The sequence below is a fragment of the Rhinatrema bivittatum genome, chromosome 17 (genome assembly GCF_901001135.1).
Source record: "Rhinatrema bivittatum chromosome 17, aRhiBiv1.1, whole genome shotgun sequence".
Taxonomy (NCBI): Eukaryota; Metazoa; Chordata; class Amphibia; order Gymnophiona; family Rhinatrematidae; genus Rhinatrema; species Rhinatrema bivittatum.
The window spans coordinates 6645505-6664767 of record NC_042631.1 but is presented as its reverse complement, the minus strand read 5'-3'; the positions used below and the strand labels follow the sequence as shown (position 1 = coordinate 6664767).

The 19263-nt window shown below is 43.0% G+C and overlaps 1 protein-coding gene across 5 annotated transcripts; it reads right to left on the bottom strand.

Annotated features, from left to right (window-relative positions):
• Positions 1-2384: 2384 nt before the first annotated feature.
• On the bottom strand, positions 2385-19038 carry TRAF6 (TNF receptor associated factor 6). 5 transcript variants are annotated; one of them, XR_003853208.1, is made up of 8 exons: positions 18887-19038; positions 13097-13426; positions 10563-10713; positions 9324-9482; positions 9088-9159; positions 8729-8806; positions 5861-7587; positions 2385-4024 (listed from the first exon to the last, which is right to left on the bottom strand). XR_003853208.1 is itself a non-coding variant. In XM_029582377.1 (7 exons), exons 2-7 carry the CDS (start codon positions 13396-13398, stop codon positions 6673-6675), a joined length of 1677 nt encoding a protein of 558 aa, XP_029438237.1. In that variant the 5' UTR covers positions 13399-13426; positions 18887-19038; the 3' UTR covers positions 2385-6672. The 5 variants fall into 5 exon arrangements, 1 of the variants encoding a protein (XP_029438237.1); XR_003853210.1 differs by lacking the exon at positions 18887-19038 and adding an exon at positions 18335-18874; XR_003853209.1 differs by lacking the exon at positions 18887-19038 and adding an exon at positions 18423-18874.
• Positions 19039-19263: the final 225 nt, after the last annotated feature.

Sequence of the window (19263 nt, the reverse complement as noted above, 5' to 3'; positions counted from 1 at the left end):
CTGCGCCATCCTTAGTAACAGCTAGATAATGCCACATTATCTTTGGGTATATTTTCACCCCTTCAAAAGAAAGCGCACACAATGTTTCAGCCAGCACATGTTATCTTCAAAATATAATCCATTGGGGCAATTTGAAGAGTTACACCTACAAAGTCTGTGGGTCTGTTCCCACTTTTCAAAGGGAAAGTAGGAGCAAACAGTGCCCTGCCAAGACAGGCTCCTGCCTTTTCCTTAAAACGACCCACAGATTTGAAAATTCAACGTACGTGTGTTATTTTCCTCCTGCTTCCTGACCTTCATGCTGCTGGAACACCTACTTTTGACCTGGCTAAAAGCAAAGCTCTTGGCACCAGCTAGGTGATTTTCAGCTGCATAAATCAGCTGTCTAAATGGCTTCCGAAAATTACATGAGGCTTTGGAGGAGTGGATTGTTTTCTGAATGAAAGCCGATGCATGTTTTGTCATCTCCAATGAAGGTATGAAGTGCAGACGTACATTTTACGAACTTTAATGTACAGGCCTAGCTTTCTATCCCGGAAGTACTATGTTTCACAGTGGGTAAAGCAAGGTTCATTGTGAAACTACACCCATGGATCTGGCCTGCTGAAAATGCACGTAGGCAGATTTAAACCTGCCCCCTAAGGCTTTGAAAATAAATACACCCTCTGTCAAGAGTAAAGTAATAGTATCTACTCAAACTTGGCACTGAGGAAGGGCTTTTCTAACAACTAGCCAAGAAATATATTAATTTAGTTCAATAAAAAGGGATCCCTTGCCTGTGCAGAAATAGAGGTTGACTAAGAGGGCGACCACACTACTTTCACATGGCACAATCAGTTATCCATGTTATGTGCTGCCACCTACAGACGTGAAACAGCCTGGCTCTATCATTCTCTGCCCCTGCCTAGCACTTCTCAACCTTTTTTCTGACAGGACACACTGAAACATGACAGTCACAAGACTAAATGTTAATGTACACTTTGTATCCACAGGAGCCACCCAGCCTCTCAGCAATGGGTATAAAGCAGAACTAGAATATTCCCCATACAAAAGAAATATTCTGGTGTTATCTCAATAACAGCAACACAAACTTCCTCTACTAGCAGGCTCCGCAACTAGAGTGGTAAGGACGAGCTCAAAGTCTTTGAAAATTTACTAATCACATCCACCAATAGTTCTAGATTTTATCGATGCACTAAATAAACCCCATCAAGATGAGTAATTATTCTTTACCCTTGTACCTCTTCCTCAAAGTGCCTGCATCTTACCCTGATTCTAACTTCTTTAGTGGGACCCTTCATAACACTCTTAGCGACTCAGTTACATTGAGACTTTTGGCACTACAGGGGGTCGTACAGAATCACTGATCCACAAACTTTGTATATTTGAATTTTCTTTTATGCCACTGAAATGGAGTTTATTTCTTATACCGTTAGTTTGCTGGCAGTAAAATTCTGGGCTGTGCTAGAGCCGGTTAGTGCTCATTTAAGTTAACGTGCAATCCTTATACAGAGATAGAGGACTTAACTCTAGCTGTGACTAGATGTGACAATCCCTCTCAGCAAGCAACCCCTTCCTTCCCCACCCAGGTCAAAAGCTAAGTCCCCAATGCATTTAGTCAGTCCAATAAAAAAAGATATCACCTACAACTTTTCTGGGGCCCTTTTCTTAAATATCAGCCGTCCTGTGGCTTTCTCAGAATATTTCTCACGACTGCAGTAATCGTGCACACTGTGCCAGCCCTCAGTGAGGGAGGGGCAGTGCTAGATGAAACATGCTCTAGTCTAGCTCCCGCAGCACTGCTGCAACTTTCAGTTTTTCTCTCAATAATAGTGAAAAGGAAGGGCAAAAGGCAGGTCTTTCCTGCTGGCTCTGGGTCTACATCCATTTCTCTTTCAATAGGCCAAGCAGCACTGATTTTATTGTTTTTATATTATCCTGTTTTGGCTATTTGTAAAGTGCTTTGATTGGCTTGTCCAAAAGTAATTTAATAAATAGGGCCCTGGAGCAGGGCCGCTGGGAGCTATGGACAGTAGGATCCCGGTCGGGCCAGCTGCAGGACGGTTGGACTGCGTCAGGAGCAGTCACTTGTTGACATTGGCAACCTTGCAGGCTTGGAAACAGCTGATGCAGGAGCAGCAGCTGCTGAATCCAGGAGGGTGCAGGGACCCAACGTCCTACCCCTCTGTGGAAGCTGTTGTAGGAGAGCAAACATGGCCCCATGAATGCACATGCTTAATGATTAAGAGTCTGAAATCACTGAGAACCATTTGGCACGAGGCTCAAACAGGAGTGTGTGTCTGTCTGTGTGTGGTAGTTGTAGGATTAAAAGGGCTATCAGAACAATGATTATGGCTAGCTTAAAAGATAAGGTTACAAAACAATGAAACTACAAAAGCACAAATCTGTATTCAGGAATAAAAAGACATGTTAAATTACAAATTAAACACATTTATTTATAAATTCCACTGCAGTAGCTTTTTCAGACAAAAAATAATAACCAATAGGCTGTACAAGAAAGTGTACAACACAATACAACATATACATTTTATACCAAAATATAAATAATTTGCTATATAAAATACCATGTACTCCCATTCAGAGGTTGGACACAAAAAAAGAAAACCAATACTGTAGCAAGCCAGTTTCAGCTAAATCATTAAGGCAAGCATATGGTGTGGAAGGCAGATGAAAGCCATCCCTACCAACGCCCAAGAGCTGCTTAGCAGAAGGTATAGGAGGTCTCTCTCTTGCTGCAACCTACCCCATGGTTTCATGATGGAAATGGAGACAATATATATACCCATCAGCGAAGTGCAGATCCCTTTGGGTTGTAACCAACGCAGAAGATTGCATAACCCCAAAAACATTTTCTTATACCACAGAATCAAGCAGCATGACAAGCACCTCGCAAAGATAAAACTGAACTGGTCTGACCGAAAAAACTACCCAAAATCAAATATACAGAAGCTTGGGTGTGTTATATTTACCTAGACTATTTTATATGCTTTAAAATACATGTTCTTGCTTTCTTATTCCTCTGCACCCTCTTCATAATGTGTTATATTTATGCTAGCAATAGTTTTTACACATAAGGACATCTATTTTAAAGGCAATAATGGAGAGGTTATAAAGGAATTACTAATAATGCTGTAAACTGCCTTGAGCATTATTTGGAAGGTGGGCTAAAAGTCCAGATTAAAACAAAAAAGTATGATCCAGTTTGGCAAGGCATCTCAGCCTTGCACTCTGACCTCTCTCGTAACGTCAGCCTTCACTGCAAGTTACGAGATCTGACCTCTCCAGACTGAATGTGCTACCACCTTATATTTGGGGCATAACTGCACAAAAATCTTTCCTTTCCTCCTATACTCTGCATAGAAATGTAGAAAAAGACTCGACTGAAACTCAAGACCAAGTTGGCCTTTTTTCTAATCAGGAGTTTACATCAGACTCCCTCCTCTCTATGAAAAAGAGGACCTCAATATAAAACACTTAATAAAAATCTAAGTTCAATTTCAAGCTCTTATTCACTAGTTGAAGTATTATTGTGCAGATTGTGGCACTCATGTCAAAGAAACAGCCAACAAGCATGAGAGCTTAAGCATAAAGTGTGATCATTTAATTCTGTAACCACGTATAACCCTGGGGCGTTAGCTGGAAATACAGGAATTGTGTTAGAATATTACAGCACACACATTAAATCATTCATTATGCAACTTAACTGCCTCCAAAACCCCTCCCACGTCTACACTAAACTTCTTTAATCAACTGGACTAGAAAACAAAAAGCTTAACTCAAATGTTTGTTCAACACAATTCAAAGAATCCTTAGGGATGATTGTGCAAACTAAGGATTAATACTAGTGCAATGGTTAAATCAGTGGTTCTTAACCTAGCTCTTCTCTACCTCCTAACAAATCTGTGCTAAAATATATACACAAGATGAGAAGCAAGTCTACCTCATACATCTCCACTGCGGATATCCTGAAAAGCAGACGGGTTTGCAGCACCGCAGGAATGGCCTAGAATCAGAAAAGGAACAAAACGGACTTGGATAAGGAGTGACATCCCTGCCTTTGCTAGAGCAATACAGAGTGTTGTGATCATAGCACCAATCCATGTCAGGAAGTGACAGGTACAGACTTCTTCAGGAATAAAAGTAGCATGGTTTCCAGGTCAGCTCACATATAGCAACAAATTAAGGGCGACAAGTTGCAGGCTTGATAGCTTTTCACTGGACTAACTGGAGAGTTCTGCTCCCTTCGTCAGGTCAGTGGAAAACGAGTGTATTGTCAGCATCACCATCATATCCCCAGCAATTCTACCCTCAACCTGTGAATCCTCACAAGTCAAGGCAACATATATTACTCCTTACATTCCAGTGCACTTAGAAAATGCCTGCGATGAAGCTAAACAGTCACTAGGTAAGCAATCAGCATCCGTGAGATAACATACAGCCAAAAACACAGTTATGGATCTTGGGGACTTATTTTCTAAATTCATTTTATCTAAATAGAAAAATAAAGTAAATTAGTACGACTGGAAATGTATATTTTATCCTCAAGAGAAAGAAGCCCACGCAGAAGTATATTACAAACTCTAAATAGGCCGGTGGTACCCATTTAAAAGCCTAGGCTCCAAAAACGAGTAAATTAAAAATAAATAGAACTTGAAACCCTTAAACTTGCAGTTTTTCTTCAAACTGCGTCAGGCACTTCTGAAGACAGCGTGCGACGATATTTCTAACAAACCGAAAAAGAAAGCATCTGCAGTTTCCTTGGACTAGTCCAGTGGCTCAGCCCCACATGGAAAACCTGGTTTTAATTCCCAAGTCCAGCTTCTGCTCCCCTGGCCAAAACGAACGTTCACAGTCCCATGGCAAGGGAAGTCCACGTTATCACTCAGCGGCAGCATCCAGGGGGCCATCAGAGGAAGCTGCAGCCTGTGATCCCACCCAGCAATGGCTGAGCAGTGTTGGGAGGTGCATACAAAAAAACAGGGGCAAACCTCCTGCTGGCTGCCGTGACCAAAAGAAACCAGTTTTGACAGAGCTGGAAACAAAAAAGGAGGAGCAAACTTCCAATTCCCAAACAAAAGCAAAAGTGATCAGTGGAGTTGTTTTCCCCCACTAGTACATCCTGCAGAAGCAAACAGGCTGATGCAATAAGATGCGTTCAGCTGGGTGGATAGAGGAAGTTTAAAACCGTGCATTAGTCTTCGCGCCCTTGGATGGCAATCCCATGTACTTCCCAGAGCAGAGAGGCGTCCTGGCACCGGGCAGAGGTAAAGCTAAGTTCCCAGTGCTTGGGTCGGACCTTGCACGAGAACGCAGGAAAGGTCTTGGGCACGCACAGCTATTTCCTGCTGCTGTGCCTTCCCAGCACCAGCTCCCACCGTGCCCTGCTTCTTATCCCTGCTATCGTTGCAGTTTAAAAAAAAAAAGTCCTTGTGCTCTCAATCCTTCCTGGCCAATCATGGGGCAGGGTACAGTTTGGTTTTTTCCCCACCTGTCCCTGCTCTGCTTTACAATGTGCACTCACACTGTGTTGAATGCACATTTTCCTATCTGCACCTTTAACTCCCAGTGTATTGGCATAGCATTAGCTCACTGAATCGGGAGTTAAAAAACAAATGTAACCTGTGCATCAAGAAGCTGCAGAGATTTGTAGAACAGTTAAATCACAGGTTGTTGCATCAGCCTGAATGAGAGCTAAGAGGTGGGAACAGCAGATTACAAAAGCATTCTCTGGAAATTCCACGGGAAAAGGGGACTTTCAAAAGGAACCACCACCCTGAAAACTGATCCAAATGTGCAGAGAGAACTGGTAAGTCAATACCCAAAGATAACAGTAACTTACCTACCACCTTAAAAGTAGTCATGTTTGCAAGGTATCAAATCACATAAAATATTGAGAGAGAGAGAGACCAGGAAACGCAGATTTAGATAGGCCTGGCCTTCAGCTAGGTTCCAGCAGCCAAGCTCATAATCGGGGGCAGCGGGAGCTTTGAATGAACGTCCCGGGAATCTTTCCCACACTGTCCAGTGCTTAACTGTTCCTCCTCATTAACTGAAAGGCTTTTGCAGAGACTTGAACATTCTCTGCATTTCCCCACCTTTTGTGAGTCTTTTGAGCTTATGTTCAGGATATTCAAATCAATCTTGAAACTTGATAATGAAAACAAGCAGAGGGGGCTCATTTCCCCCTCCCCCCCCCCCATTAAAATCATTTTTCTGTGCATTCACTGCCAACTCTTGCTCTCTCTCGCAAATGAAGGCTTCCCGGCCCTCCCATATTTGACTAAATGTTCCGTGTAGTGAAGTTAGTAGTTCATGTTAATTGTTCAGCCTATAGAATCGAAGCACAAGCTGAGCCATCTTCCCCACAAAGGCTGCTTCTGAGATTATTGTGCCAAGTTTATTGAAAAACTCAGTTAAAATGTAGAAATGCTTCATATTTCACACCTTTATAAATCAAGCCAGGACAAGCTTATTTCCACAGCAGCTCAGCAGTTTCACCTAGCGGCCCGGGAAGCGCACCAGTGTTTATACGGCATATTTAATAACTGATAGGAGCAAAAATTCATGACGATTAATTTTTGTGTGTTACATTGTGCTCGTTCCAGGCATAGCAGACTTAAGAGGTTTATGGTTTACTAAGGTTGCATGGCATCAGAAGCCACTACTGTCAGTGCTGCGTGGCTGAACGCCTTCTCCTCTGAGACTGTTCATGTCCACTCGGGTCTTCACCTCACAGCGTATAAGCAGGGTATTGTCTTTGATGTAGGTCCTCTGCTTTAGAGTCTGCAGGGGCATAAACGTTACATAGCCAAAGCCCTTAGGATTGCGCAGCACTGTTGGACGCTGGAAGGCGAGGAGCTCCGGTTTGGTATCCATTACTTCCTCATGACTCTGCCTGTTGACGCCCTCCGACTGATCAAGTATACTAAGGCGTATCGTACCCTGGAATGGCCATGGGAGGTAGCTGTCATATTCCCCTTGCATAGTATGCACAAACAATGATATAAAGTTAGCACAGCGCTGGGCATTGGGCAACTGAAGATGGAGCCGTAAGCAGAGCTTATAGCCAGGTTTCCCAGTGTAAAAGCCAGGACTATGAATGACAACAGGCCTCTCTTCTTCTTGAGCTTTTAGATGCATCCCAAAGTTTTCAATCTTCCAATAATAAATCCCGTTGCACTGCTGAGCTTCCACCTCAGCCACTCTCTCCTCGAGTGCTCGGATGCTGCGTTTCAAATCTGTTACATTGACACTCTGAGTCTCCATTTTGGCTATCAGCTCTCGGATCTGGTGATCCTGCTTAACCAGACGGCTCTCCAGCTGATGAATAGTCTCTCGGAAGTTCTGCACCTCGGGGGTGCAGTCACGTGGCAAGGGTGAGGCCGAAGAGTGGCTAGGTACCATCACAGAAGGCCCTGGCTCAAATCGCAGAGGGTCTATCATGGATGTAGGGGTGTTTGAATAGGATGCAGTAGTGGTACTAACACTTCGGAGGGTCTGTGCCATCATTCGCATGTGCACCTGAGTGAACTCTTGCATGTGACGTGCTAGGTCATTCCTTTGCATCTATAAATTAAGAATACAATGCAACCCATCAAAACACATTTTACATAATGCCAGGACAGTGAACAATGTAAAGCTGCGGTCAGATACAGGAAGGGCAATTTTTAAAGTCACGTGTGATTCATTGCCCTCCTATCCAGAAGCCCCAACCTCAGCACACACCAATCCTCCTTCCCCACCCCGAATCCACCACACTTTCATCCCATCCCCTGACCCAATTTGAGCAAATCTTGCTATTTTCATCCCTACCAATGTTCCCTCTATTTTGGGGCCATGCGTACAAATTCTCATAACAGTGTACAAATGTATGTGGTGTTCTTTGAAAGAGCATCCTATTTTCCACACGCACTTATCTTACAGGGAACACAGCCCCCCTAGCAATCTGTCTGGTTTTCTTTGGTTCTGTAGTTCCAGCCAGTTCTGCAAACAGCCCCCATATCCGTGTGGGGTGTACAAGCCCCCCAATCTCACAGCAGAGCATACATGTGTAACTCTGGATTTGTGTGTACACTTCTAGGCATGTACTCTGCCCTAGGGCCCCTAGCTATGCATACACACACCATCCAGTGGGCTAAGCCAGAAGATTGGGTATTATATGCATGATAAATAGATAGAAGACTGGCTGCTTGAAAAAACTGTTCTCTCTTGACCTGCCTAAGAAGGTACTGCCATATTCCAGCATTTTGGGGAGATGTCCTAGCACCATGTTGAGCAGAGCTGGAAAATACCACACAGACTGGATTTGCAGACCTGGAGGTGCTATTTTCCAAGAAAAAGTTGCAGCAAGCTTTAAACAGAAGAGTGTGTGTGTACTCTTAAATCTGGCACAAAGTCTGCAAGGTAAAAGCATCTGTGAAACCTGCTGCAAAGCGGACAGTTTTTACTTATCTCTGGAATGGATAACAATAATGGGAACATAATGCAATCCAGGCAGCATAAAATGTGCTACCATGCCAACTACTCGACAGGCAGCTTTGTACATCTCTAAAGTGGTCCATACTTTTGATAATTAGAGCAGAACTGGAGACCACCTAGCATGCTGTTTTACTAAGGACGAGTCAAATCAACACAGGCATGGGCTGACGATACAGAAAGCAAGAACTGTTCTGCTAGCTCCTTCTGCGAATAGGTAGATGTAGCATACCTTTTCTGGGCATCCAAAGATACTGTACGTGCAGGGAACAGGAGCCATAGGACAATCCATATCATAGTGACTGGGCATCTAAAAAGCAAAAACAGAAATCAGACATTAAGAATACAAATAGTGTCTTTCAGGTCAAAACATTACAAAATGAAAACACACAAAAGGGGTTCAGTTGATTGTTTGCCATTCAGGTGCTAGCACACAGAACTACAATGCTCTTTTCATTCATTCATGTCTGCATAACGGCTTCCAACCCTGGTCATCCCTATACATGCATGGGATGCTCCTGATGGCTGGAGGCAAGGCCAGGAAGAATTAAAAAACAGATAGCAGGCTAAACATATTTAAGAGCATTTTACCTGTTCTCGAATGAGCTCTGTGTGGCAGTATTCACACATCACATAGGCCAAAGGACAGGTCTGATCATGAGCCTAAATTTTATTGAAGGGGAAAAACAAAAAAGGTTCTACATTGGTACTACTAGAGACTGAGAATTCACAAAAAACAAGCAGTGGATTTATTAAAGCCTCACTGCAATAGCTCTCTGTCGCACAGTGCAAAAACAAGCACTCAGTCTATGGGTTAGAGCACGAACCTCTTTATCTTCATAAGCCATGAACATAGCGCAGTTTTCACAGGAGACCTGCCGCCTTGGACATTCCAGTCTCATGTGATCTTCAAGCAGACTCCGCTGGAAGGGCGCCTGGCACTGTGGGCATTCCACGCATGCAAATTCGCACTGCCCCTGATGGTCCTGGCATGACGACAAAAATAGAGGCAATGACTAAAACATCGTTCCCGGCCCCTGCAGGGCGGGGAGTCTCGCCAACTACTCAACGGCTACCTCTAGTGGCCAGGATCAGCATCCACATTAGCCAGGATCCAGAGAGCACTAGTCTGGGGGCCCCTCGTTGAGGGCTGTCCCTATAATGGTGGGGCCAAGATTGAGAGAACCCCCTGCCGGTATCCAACAGAGCTCACACCCAGACACAGAATACACACCAAAAAGATCAAGCTGGAAAAGTACAACTTAGGCGCCAGCCAAAATTTTTAACAGCTGAGAAAATAGCCTGTTCTGCTAAATTCTTTTTTTTTTAAACTGTTTACTAACTGTCCCTAATTTTCTCTATTAGAAATTATCCGCCTATAGCAGAACCACCATGCTAAGTGGAGTACAACACTAAAAAAAACAAACAACCCCAATCATTCTTAAATACATGTACAGAATCATAAAACCTAATTTCCTTAGTTTGCTCATGTTTTGGTATATTTTTCCTCTTCTTCACCTCTCTGCTCTTCCTCCGCACTCCCCTGCTCTACCTCGGCACTGCTTTCCCCACACAGGCATCGGCTGTGATCTCTCCCTGTTCCGGAGAGGAGCAGTTTTTGGCAGAGGACTGAGGATGTCTTCTCTCAGTTTATACTTTATTAATTTTCTAAACCGTCACAACAGCCGTAGCCTTCACAATGGTGTACAGTTATAATTTAACATAAGAAATACAGTAAATTTATAAAAAGATAACTAAAATACTAAGAGATGAAGCACAGAAATAAGTTAGCTGTTAAAATTACAGGCAGAGCAGCAGCAGTTCTCCTCCATAGCCCTGTGAAGGATGCATGGCTGGACCATGGCATGCGTCACTATGCTCTGGCCGCTCCCTCCCTCCTCGGCATGGCACAGAACTGCTTTTTTCTGTACTTCCCTGATTGGGCAGCCAGTATGTCTCCTTCAGGACTGTTCAAGGCCCCCCCCCTCCAGTTTAGTCCTCTCAGCTTCTCAGTGCATTGTATTCCCTGTGAAAGTCTAAAAGCTACATTATAATAACAGTCACACCTCGAGATGTCTCAGCTCCATTTTGTGATGGCAGCCTGGACTGGGACACTTCACTTTCAGCGAAAGGATTTCCCGCTTGGCAAAGTTGTCTGGGAAGAGTTGATTTTCAAGGAGGATTTCATTATCAACTGGACACTTGTGTCCTGCATCTCTAAATCAAAAAAGGGAACACCAGAGTTAGATTTGGTAATGATTATTCTATTTTCCTGAGCTGTGCTCTATTTCATGGTCAGCTCCCCTGCCTCTTATAGCTGTGGGCAGGTAGGACACCTCAAGAAACTGATGCTCATCCAAGTAATGCCCCTCCATAGCTACTGGCGAAAGACCCCCAGCGAAATGAGCTCTATCTAGCTGCATCCTGCTGTCGGGTACAGAAAAAAAAGAAGTGCTATGAGGACACAGAGTCTGCATGATGGCCACCGGACACCAGATCCGGAAGTGAACAGGCAGAGAAGCTCTGAAAAGCTGCATATTGTGAAGTCCTGCTTCTGTTACAAATAGGTCTCCAATTAAAGAAACAAGAGGGAGTCATACTCTCGAGTTGGCCATAACAGAACAATAAGTATTTAAAGAATCTTCTGACCAACAAAAATCTTTCAGCGTAAAATGTGTAAACAGCCCTGACCCTGAATAAGAGTTAATTGTAAAGTAGGAGACCATACGACGGCGCGTGCTGGGCCAGGCCTGGCTTTACCTCCGGCAACCCCCCAACTCCATGCAGGGAGAGTTCTGATTTCTCTAAGCAAAGCGGGCGGCAGGTGCACCTGGGCATGCAGCGGGCACTCCCTATAGTCGTGGATTCATTAGATGTATTGCACTGGTTTTATGATGCAAAATGCTTTGGGGCCCCTTTCAGGAGAGTAGGACAGTATAGAAATGGGAAATACAAACATTTAAGGATGGAGTAGAACTACTAAAAAAGCTCTGGAAAACATCAGGAGTACTTAATGAGAAGGGAGAAGAATAAAGTCAGACAATAAGAGCTATTGAGCCATACTCCATGACATGAAGGTGCTACTGCTGGCTTAAATATGAAGATTTCTGCAGTGAAAGATTCACACCTTGTATTTCTAATTATCTGATATGCGGAAATAAGAGCCCTTTAAAAACCAATTCTATTACATCTACAGCGATAACTCGTGTTTATCTGTGGATGCGTGTTAGAGCAGTTTCACTTCTCTTGCCCGTCTCTTCTGTAACTGCTCATGCTCTATGTCCGTGTCCTGAGGCTCAGACGTGGCACATTGGGCTTTATCACAGCCACACTTCTGTCTTTTTACAGCAGAGTGCAGTTGCTGTGCATCTGCTGTGCATCTGTGTTTTTGATAGAGAACGGAGATGGCTTCCTAGGGAGAGGCGGGGGGGGGGGGGGGGGGGAGATAACGTCTGTATGTAATCATTTAATTTGATATTTAAGACATCTTTTGGTGCTGTAGACACTGGACTGTCAGGATACTGTATTCTTGTGTGAACTCCCATCATGCCTTGGACAGTTCTACTTTCACTGCACCACGCTGAAAATGTATTTAATAATATTTACAGCCTGCACCTTCCAATAGTTCAGGGCAGGGAATGCTGTTTCACAAGTTGTGGTGAGGGGAACATTGAGAAGATTTTGGTTTGATGATCAGAGTGTATACATTTCAAGTGATGTCAATCCATGCACTATTGATATTATGGAATAAATTGTGGCTGCTAGTTTATAGAGAATGTGTATTTGAATAGGAAGCTGATGCAAGGACTGAAATATTGGTGAATAAATACTAAATTGCTGATGCTAAATATTCATTCAAGTTTGGAGATTCACATTTATACCCGTTAGGCTGCAGAACTCCTTTTGTGTATGTGGTGTGACAGGCAGCAGCACTCATTTCTAGGGAAGATATCCAAGTAATTCTCTCTCTTCCTTGTTTTGTTCTTGGTCTATGCTTAGATCTCAAAATCTGTACTGCTCAAACGCAGCAAAACTATCAGAAAGGAAGTTCACTCTGCATGTTCTGCAGCCTCTTAAACCTTAAAGTACCTCAATTTCCTCTTGAGCAAAGTCATACATTTCAGGATGTGTTGTAGTGATTGTACTAGGAGATGGCTGTATTTTCACGGATTATGATGGACAGTAGTTAGTTAAGGAATTCCCACCCCGTACCAGTAACAATGAAAATAAAGCCTGCATTGAAGATAAGCAATAGTCACTCAAAAAAAAAAAAAAAAGTAATTTTTGTAGGTGCTCCACAGCAATTCCAACAAAGCCCTGATATCACGCACAAGTTATTTGTACTAGTGACACCAGTTTGATTCATAAGGTAAACACTGTTGATTGCAAAACTACTCAAAAGTTATTTATTGCTGTTATGGTGATATATCTCTTTCATAACATTTTTACCTGTTTAAGCTACATGTTCATCCCAGAATGGCGTGGAGTGGACTCTCTTATCGTGACCCTGCCAGTTTGTTAAACAAAACAAATACAAAGAGCAGAGATCTCATCTCATGCTAAGCTGCGTCTTTCTCGCTCGCCTCTGCTGTTTCTTTACCTTATAGATTTGATGATGCAGCCTTTGCAGAAGCGATGTCCACACGGGGTTTGCACTGCTTCCCGCAGGGCCATCAGACAGATTGGGCACTCGTACTTGTTTTCCAGGGGGGGATCAAATTCCACATCGTAGCCCTGCGTTTCCTCGACGTAAGAGCCGGGCAGGGTCCCTGCTCCAACACTGCTACTTCCAGATACGCTGTCCTCTTTTGCACCGCCAAGGAACGCACTGGCCATGGCAGCACAGCAGGCGTTCTCAAAATCACTGTGGCCACAGCTGTTATCACTGTGTAACACGCTCATAATAACAGATCAGGTGCTAAGGACGCTTCTGTGAGAAGAGAACACACATTATTACTGCTTAGTTATTGTGTATATTTCTATGGCACCTTAAAGGAAGTGTACATTGCAAGGATATCTATAAACAGTTGAGAAAAGGGAGATTAGGCAGACTGGAGATACTTGCCCAATATTTCACCACACCCACATATGAAACATGTACCGGTATGCAGCACTGCCATAAATACAGCTCACACAAATAGCATCCAATGTGTTCTCCAACTACTGCTCAATCTCCATACACACCGAACCAAAACAATTTCAAAAATGAGAAACTAAATAAATCACATAGCTAGCCTCCCTCATTCCTGAATCTGATTCGGACATCACATATGTACAATCATCCGCTATAATAATTTGACAGGTATTTCATAGCCTCATTAACCTAAAAGCAACTCAATCATGTCAAGGCAAAATAGTCTAATAGGTTTGTAAATCTAAGAGATTTGTAAGTTAAAAAGTTTTTATAAATTAAGTTTGTTATTGATCTTATAGTTTCTTATAATTAATTTTGTTTAAACTGTTGTACTGTACTTTGTCTTTAAAAAGCTTGCCTTGAGACTTTACTGTTATATGTAAACCAATGTGATATTCTGAATCGAATGTCAGTATAGAAAAACAAACAAATAAATAAATAAGTGCCTTTCATCCACAGTGGATACCGATAGGTTTCCAAAACCAGAAACAAGTATCCCACCAGTGGGCTGATGCACATAAATGAAAATGTAAAGGAAAAATGCAAATCAAACAGTTGCAAAGTCTTCAATTCATCCCCATAAGACCACAATACCCCAACAGTCCCATAAAAAGGCCACATTATGTCTCATAACACATTTTCTGTACCTACCCAGCCCTTACTTCCCTACAGAAGTGACCAAGCTAGCCCCATTACAGAGAAAACACCTGCTCATATAACCAAGCTTTAATCTTCTCCCTATAACCCAAGTGTCAAGCTATGGAATCTGTTGCCAGAGGACGTGGATAAAGAACTAACATAGTGGGGTTCAAAAGATGATTAGACAAGGTCCAGGAGGAAAAGTCCATTACCAGTGATCAGCCAGACAGACTTGGGAAAGCCGGCGCTTATTCCTGGGAGTGAGATTCAAGAAAGATCAACTATTGGGTACTTCTGACCCGGATTCGCCACTGTCAGCCACCGAATGCTGGACTCTACCTTGGTCTGACCCAACATGACATTTCTTATGTTCTTCTAACTGGATTTCCCGTTCCACAGCACCAAACAAATGCTGTTTGATGCATAATCTCCAACTGAATCTGCAAAAGCGATGGTACCTGAAGCAAAGCTTACTGCTATGACCTCTGGTTAAGATATTTATAAACAAATCTTAAAATGTGATTCTCCATACTACAGGAGCCAATGCAGCTTCCTCAGAACCAGTATGACATGGTTCCCGGCCACTGAATTCTAAAGGATCTGTAAATTTCTCAATACGCTCTGTAGTGGTACCTGAAATAGCACATTACATAGTCTAATCTGCTCGTCACTAGAGCACTGATCACAATCACTATCTCCTTCTGAGGCAAGTAAAGCCGTTAATGGCCTAATTTTTCATAATCAATTAAAAGCAGACAACTACTGCAGAACTTGGATTACAAACTTACCATGGAACCACAATATAACCCCCAAAACTTCTTACCACCTTTTCAGGATTCAGTTTTATACCATAAACAAGATGGTTAGCTCATTCTCTATCCTACCTGCTGATCCACAGCAGATCTGATATATTATAATTCAGCTTCAGTATATTTTAACCACATACCTACATCCATTAAACTACTATCCAGATGAGTCATTAGACTTTTTTTTTTAATATTCCATTTTTTGCACTTTTTCAGTGCTTCAAAGTGGATTACATTCAGGTACTGTAGGTATTTCCCTATCCCTAGAGGGTTTACAATCTAGTTGCCTTATCCACGTCCTCTGGCAACAGATTCCATAGCTTGACACTTGGGTTATAGGGAGAAGATTAAAGCTTGGTTATATGAGCATTACCTCAGTCTGATCTTCTGTCATGACATAAAACTATGTCATCTGCATATAGATGACACTCATGCCCAGAAACTGTTCAAATATATACAGTGCATACCCTGTGGCACCCTATAGATAAGATTTGATAGGAGTTACCCCAATATACACAGCTTGGTCTGTCAGTTAAGAATGACTTCAGCCAACCTAGCACAGTTCCTCAATATCAGTTCTTAAACTCACAAATGTTTGACTATATAAAATGTGGCAGATGGGTCCAAGCAAACAAGGAGAGTGTCTCTGCCCCCATCTGCCCAAGTCTGAATGTCATTGACCACTGAGAACACCACCAATTCTACCTTGTCAAAAGCCCATGTGTCATGGGTGAAATGCTAATGACTTATCCAAAAAAAGCTTTAAGCTGCCAAAAGACATCTTCAACAATTTACTTAAAAGGAATATTTGACACAGGCCAGAAACTAATCAACAATCTTGAATCCTGACTGCTTTTCTTAATTGCTCAAGTATTAAGAGGCAGTTTTCCTCCCACAAATTCATGTTCACAATTGCAAGACAGGATTTAGTCTTCTCTCATTCCCTTCGATAATCTAGAAGAAACCTGATCCAAAAGGCTAGTTGTCATTTATGGACTGTAAAATTTTCCCCATCTCCACCCTTGATATTCTATTAAATTTCACCAGTCCATTCTGTCGTCCCTCTATTGCCTTTGGAGTTACCACTTCCTGCGTCATTGTCCTAGATGCTTCAGATACCTCCTCATTGGGACAGTTCTAATATTTTTTGCTATAACTTGCAATGCCTATACCATACAGAAGTCAATTAATTGTTACAGCTGTTGAGCTTGGCTCTCTAACTTACCTTCTAACTCTGCGTGAATCTTCTCCACTTTTAGTTAAAATAAATAAATAAATGGGAAATCCTCCCATACAGCAAAACATCTCTCCTAAACTCACTTCTCCAGGACAATTCAATCAGTTTCATCCATAACAACTAAATGGGTGGGGCAGAGAAACAGACAGGCTTCCTTTAATCACTTTCCTAATGTCAAATAATCTGTGACCCGAATACTTAAGAGATGAATCAAAATAGGCTTCTCTTAACCTGTTTTCTAAAAACCAAACTAAATAAATACTTTTCGCCAGAGAACTCCAGCATATGGAAAGGATGTTTTCCATATTCCCCAGCAACTTCATCTGAAACAAGTGTCCTGCAGGACAGCACAGCCTGGTTTATGAAACAAGTAGCTTTTTCAGGTACTCTGCTGCCATGCATGCAGAGTCTTCAAGGTTATGGACAAAACTTTGAAGTGAATCCTGTTATTAGCAGATATCATAGTACTTGACAAACAGGCAAAATGTGATCAGCAAGTGCTTCTCATAAATTAGGCAGGCAGCATTGTTTTGAACAAGCTGAATCCTGCAAAGTGCTGTACCCGGGAAGCCAAGGTACAAAGTATTAATGCAGTCGAATTTCAATACCATTGAATGGACCAGTCTGCAGATCTTTCTTTTAAAGAATGGCCAAATCTGACACAAAGATATATTCTTAACCACTTTAAAAAAAGTCCTACAGTATTTAAAAAAAAAAAAAAAAAAAAAAAAAGGATTAAGGATCAAGTTAGGTTTGGCCTGATGACTCAATGGCTGTGCACTGCCATCCAGGCTATCAGAGTTTGATTCCTGAGCCTAGCCAGACATGAGGCAGTATTCAGAGCCCTGGAAGAAGGGAGTTCTGGCAACGCCTAGCTGTCAGAAAAGGGTACATATGTACAGGGCTCCAGAAAGAGTCAGTCTGTGATTCCCTAGCCAAAAAAGATTGCTGCAGTGCCTGGGCTAGATGTGAGTGGGATGTTAAAAATAGGGGAAACCCCAAGGCAGTTACAGCTAAAGGCTTATGACACCTTAATCAATGGAAGCCAAAATCAAGCAAGCTGGAAGCTCAAAGGTGAGATACAGCTGTGCAAAAACACAGAATAAAAAAATACATTGAAAACACTGCTTGTTTATTTTGGCAAACAGGATGGGTGAATATTTATCTACCTCCACAGAAAGTCCTGAAAGCAGCAACACTGGAGCACATTTTAAAACTCTAATCAACATCAAAGGAAGATGAATAGCCAAGTTTGCAAATGCTTACAATACTGTGAGCCTGTATGGTAAATCCTAGCTAGCGTAATACAATTATTCAGGTATCTGGGAATTTCCAAATTCTTTTATTTGCTTGAGGAAAATCCCAACATTCTTAGTGCTTGATGCAAGCTTGACCTTTAATCATTATTTTCCTTTTATTTTTAGTTGCTTAACTTTTTTTTTTAAGTTCATGATATTTAAAATAAGTAGTGGTAGACAAACATTCCATTTCATTATAATCAGAGAAACAGTGTTGCTGGGATATTTACAGCCTCTTTTTCAATCAGTAAAAATGACAAGGCAGTCAGCAGCATTTTTCAGCCAGTACTAATTATTGCTAGTACTTGTGCCTCAAGTACCTTTTTTCTGTACTTTTAAGGCCCATTCTATATACACTCCAGCAGCACACACGCCATAGATTTCAGAACAAAAACGTGTGCATTGAGCTGCTGCTTTGTAGCATTTTTAGGTGGACAACCTCCCTTCCTAAAACAGATATACGTTATATAGGAGGCTGGATGTAAGCCACCTAAAAACATTCCAATTTCTGAATTACAATGTAGAACCGTGAAATAAAAATGTTACAAATATTACTTTTAAAAAAAAAAGGAGAGTTTCTCAACATGCTCCGAAAGGACTGCGTTTCATATGTGAACTTCCCCAGCTACCTCCTAGAAAGCGGTTCCTATGAGTTCTAATAGGCAGGCACTCTGTCTGTGATGCCGTTTTTGGGTTAACAGACTTTGCGGACCACAAGAAATACCTTTTTAGTCCACTTCCTAAAGCAAGTGAAGGTTTATTAGATTGCTGTCTGTGCGGGTCTCCAACAACTTTTGTGTTTGGTGTCTTACCCACATCAAATGTTAGACATGTCGGAGGGGGTATTTTATAAGAACCGGGTTGTTTCCAGATCCACACGCAGGCCTTGGAAAGTCAGGGGCAGAACCTGCTCTATCTTCACCACGTCTGGGCCATCTCTACACCGCACGTCGGTCCCGTATGAAAGACACAAGAAAGCATAGCGCGCAGAACACGTCAGATTTCCAGAAGGAGATTGTTCCTGCTTATTTATACCCGAGGAAAGCCCCTCGCTTTCTTTGGGAGAGGCACGGTCTGCGGGGGTAAGCAGAGGGGAACTTTGCTACGGAATGGAAAGAGCTGGAGAGCAGGAAACTGGGGCCGGCCCGCGGGCCCTTCCGGGTCACTAATAAACAAGCGTGCGAGAAACGGAGCCGCGCCTCCGCCGACCGGATAACCAAACCGCGGAGCCAAGGGCGGCAGGGCCACTGTCCCCCACGCCCCTCCCCCTCCGTACCTCGTCACATGCCGCCGCCGCCGCCGCGCTGGTCTCTTAACGGCCCCATGGGCAGCAACCACCACACAGACGCCAATCCGACGCTAAATGGCGCCTCGCCGGTGACGAGCGAACTCAGCGTAGGTACGCGGTACGTCACCGGCGCGCTGACGTCTTTCCCTCGAACTGCGGGGTGGGAGTGCCGGAAGACCCGCCCCTTTCCTATCACGTGATCCGGCATCAGGACAGGCAGGCTGGCTGGCTGTCACGTGAGAAGCGAAAGAGTTTGGAAAGGTCTTGCGGGTCCCTCGCGCGCTGCTCTGCGGGGAGGGCGGATTTGGAAGCAGGCTCATGTGTCGGATGGGGGATCGATTGCACTAGCACTTTGTGTGCCTAAG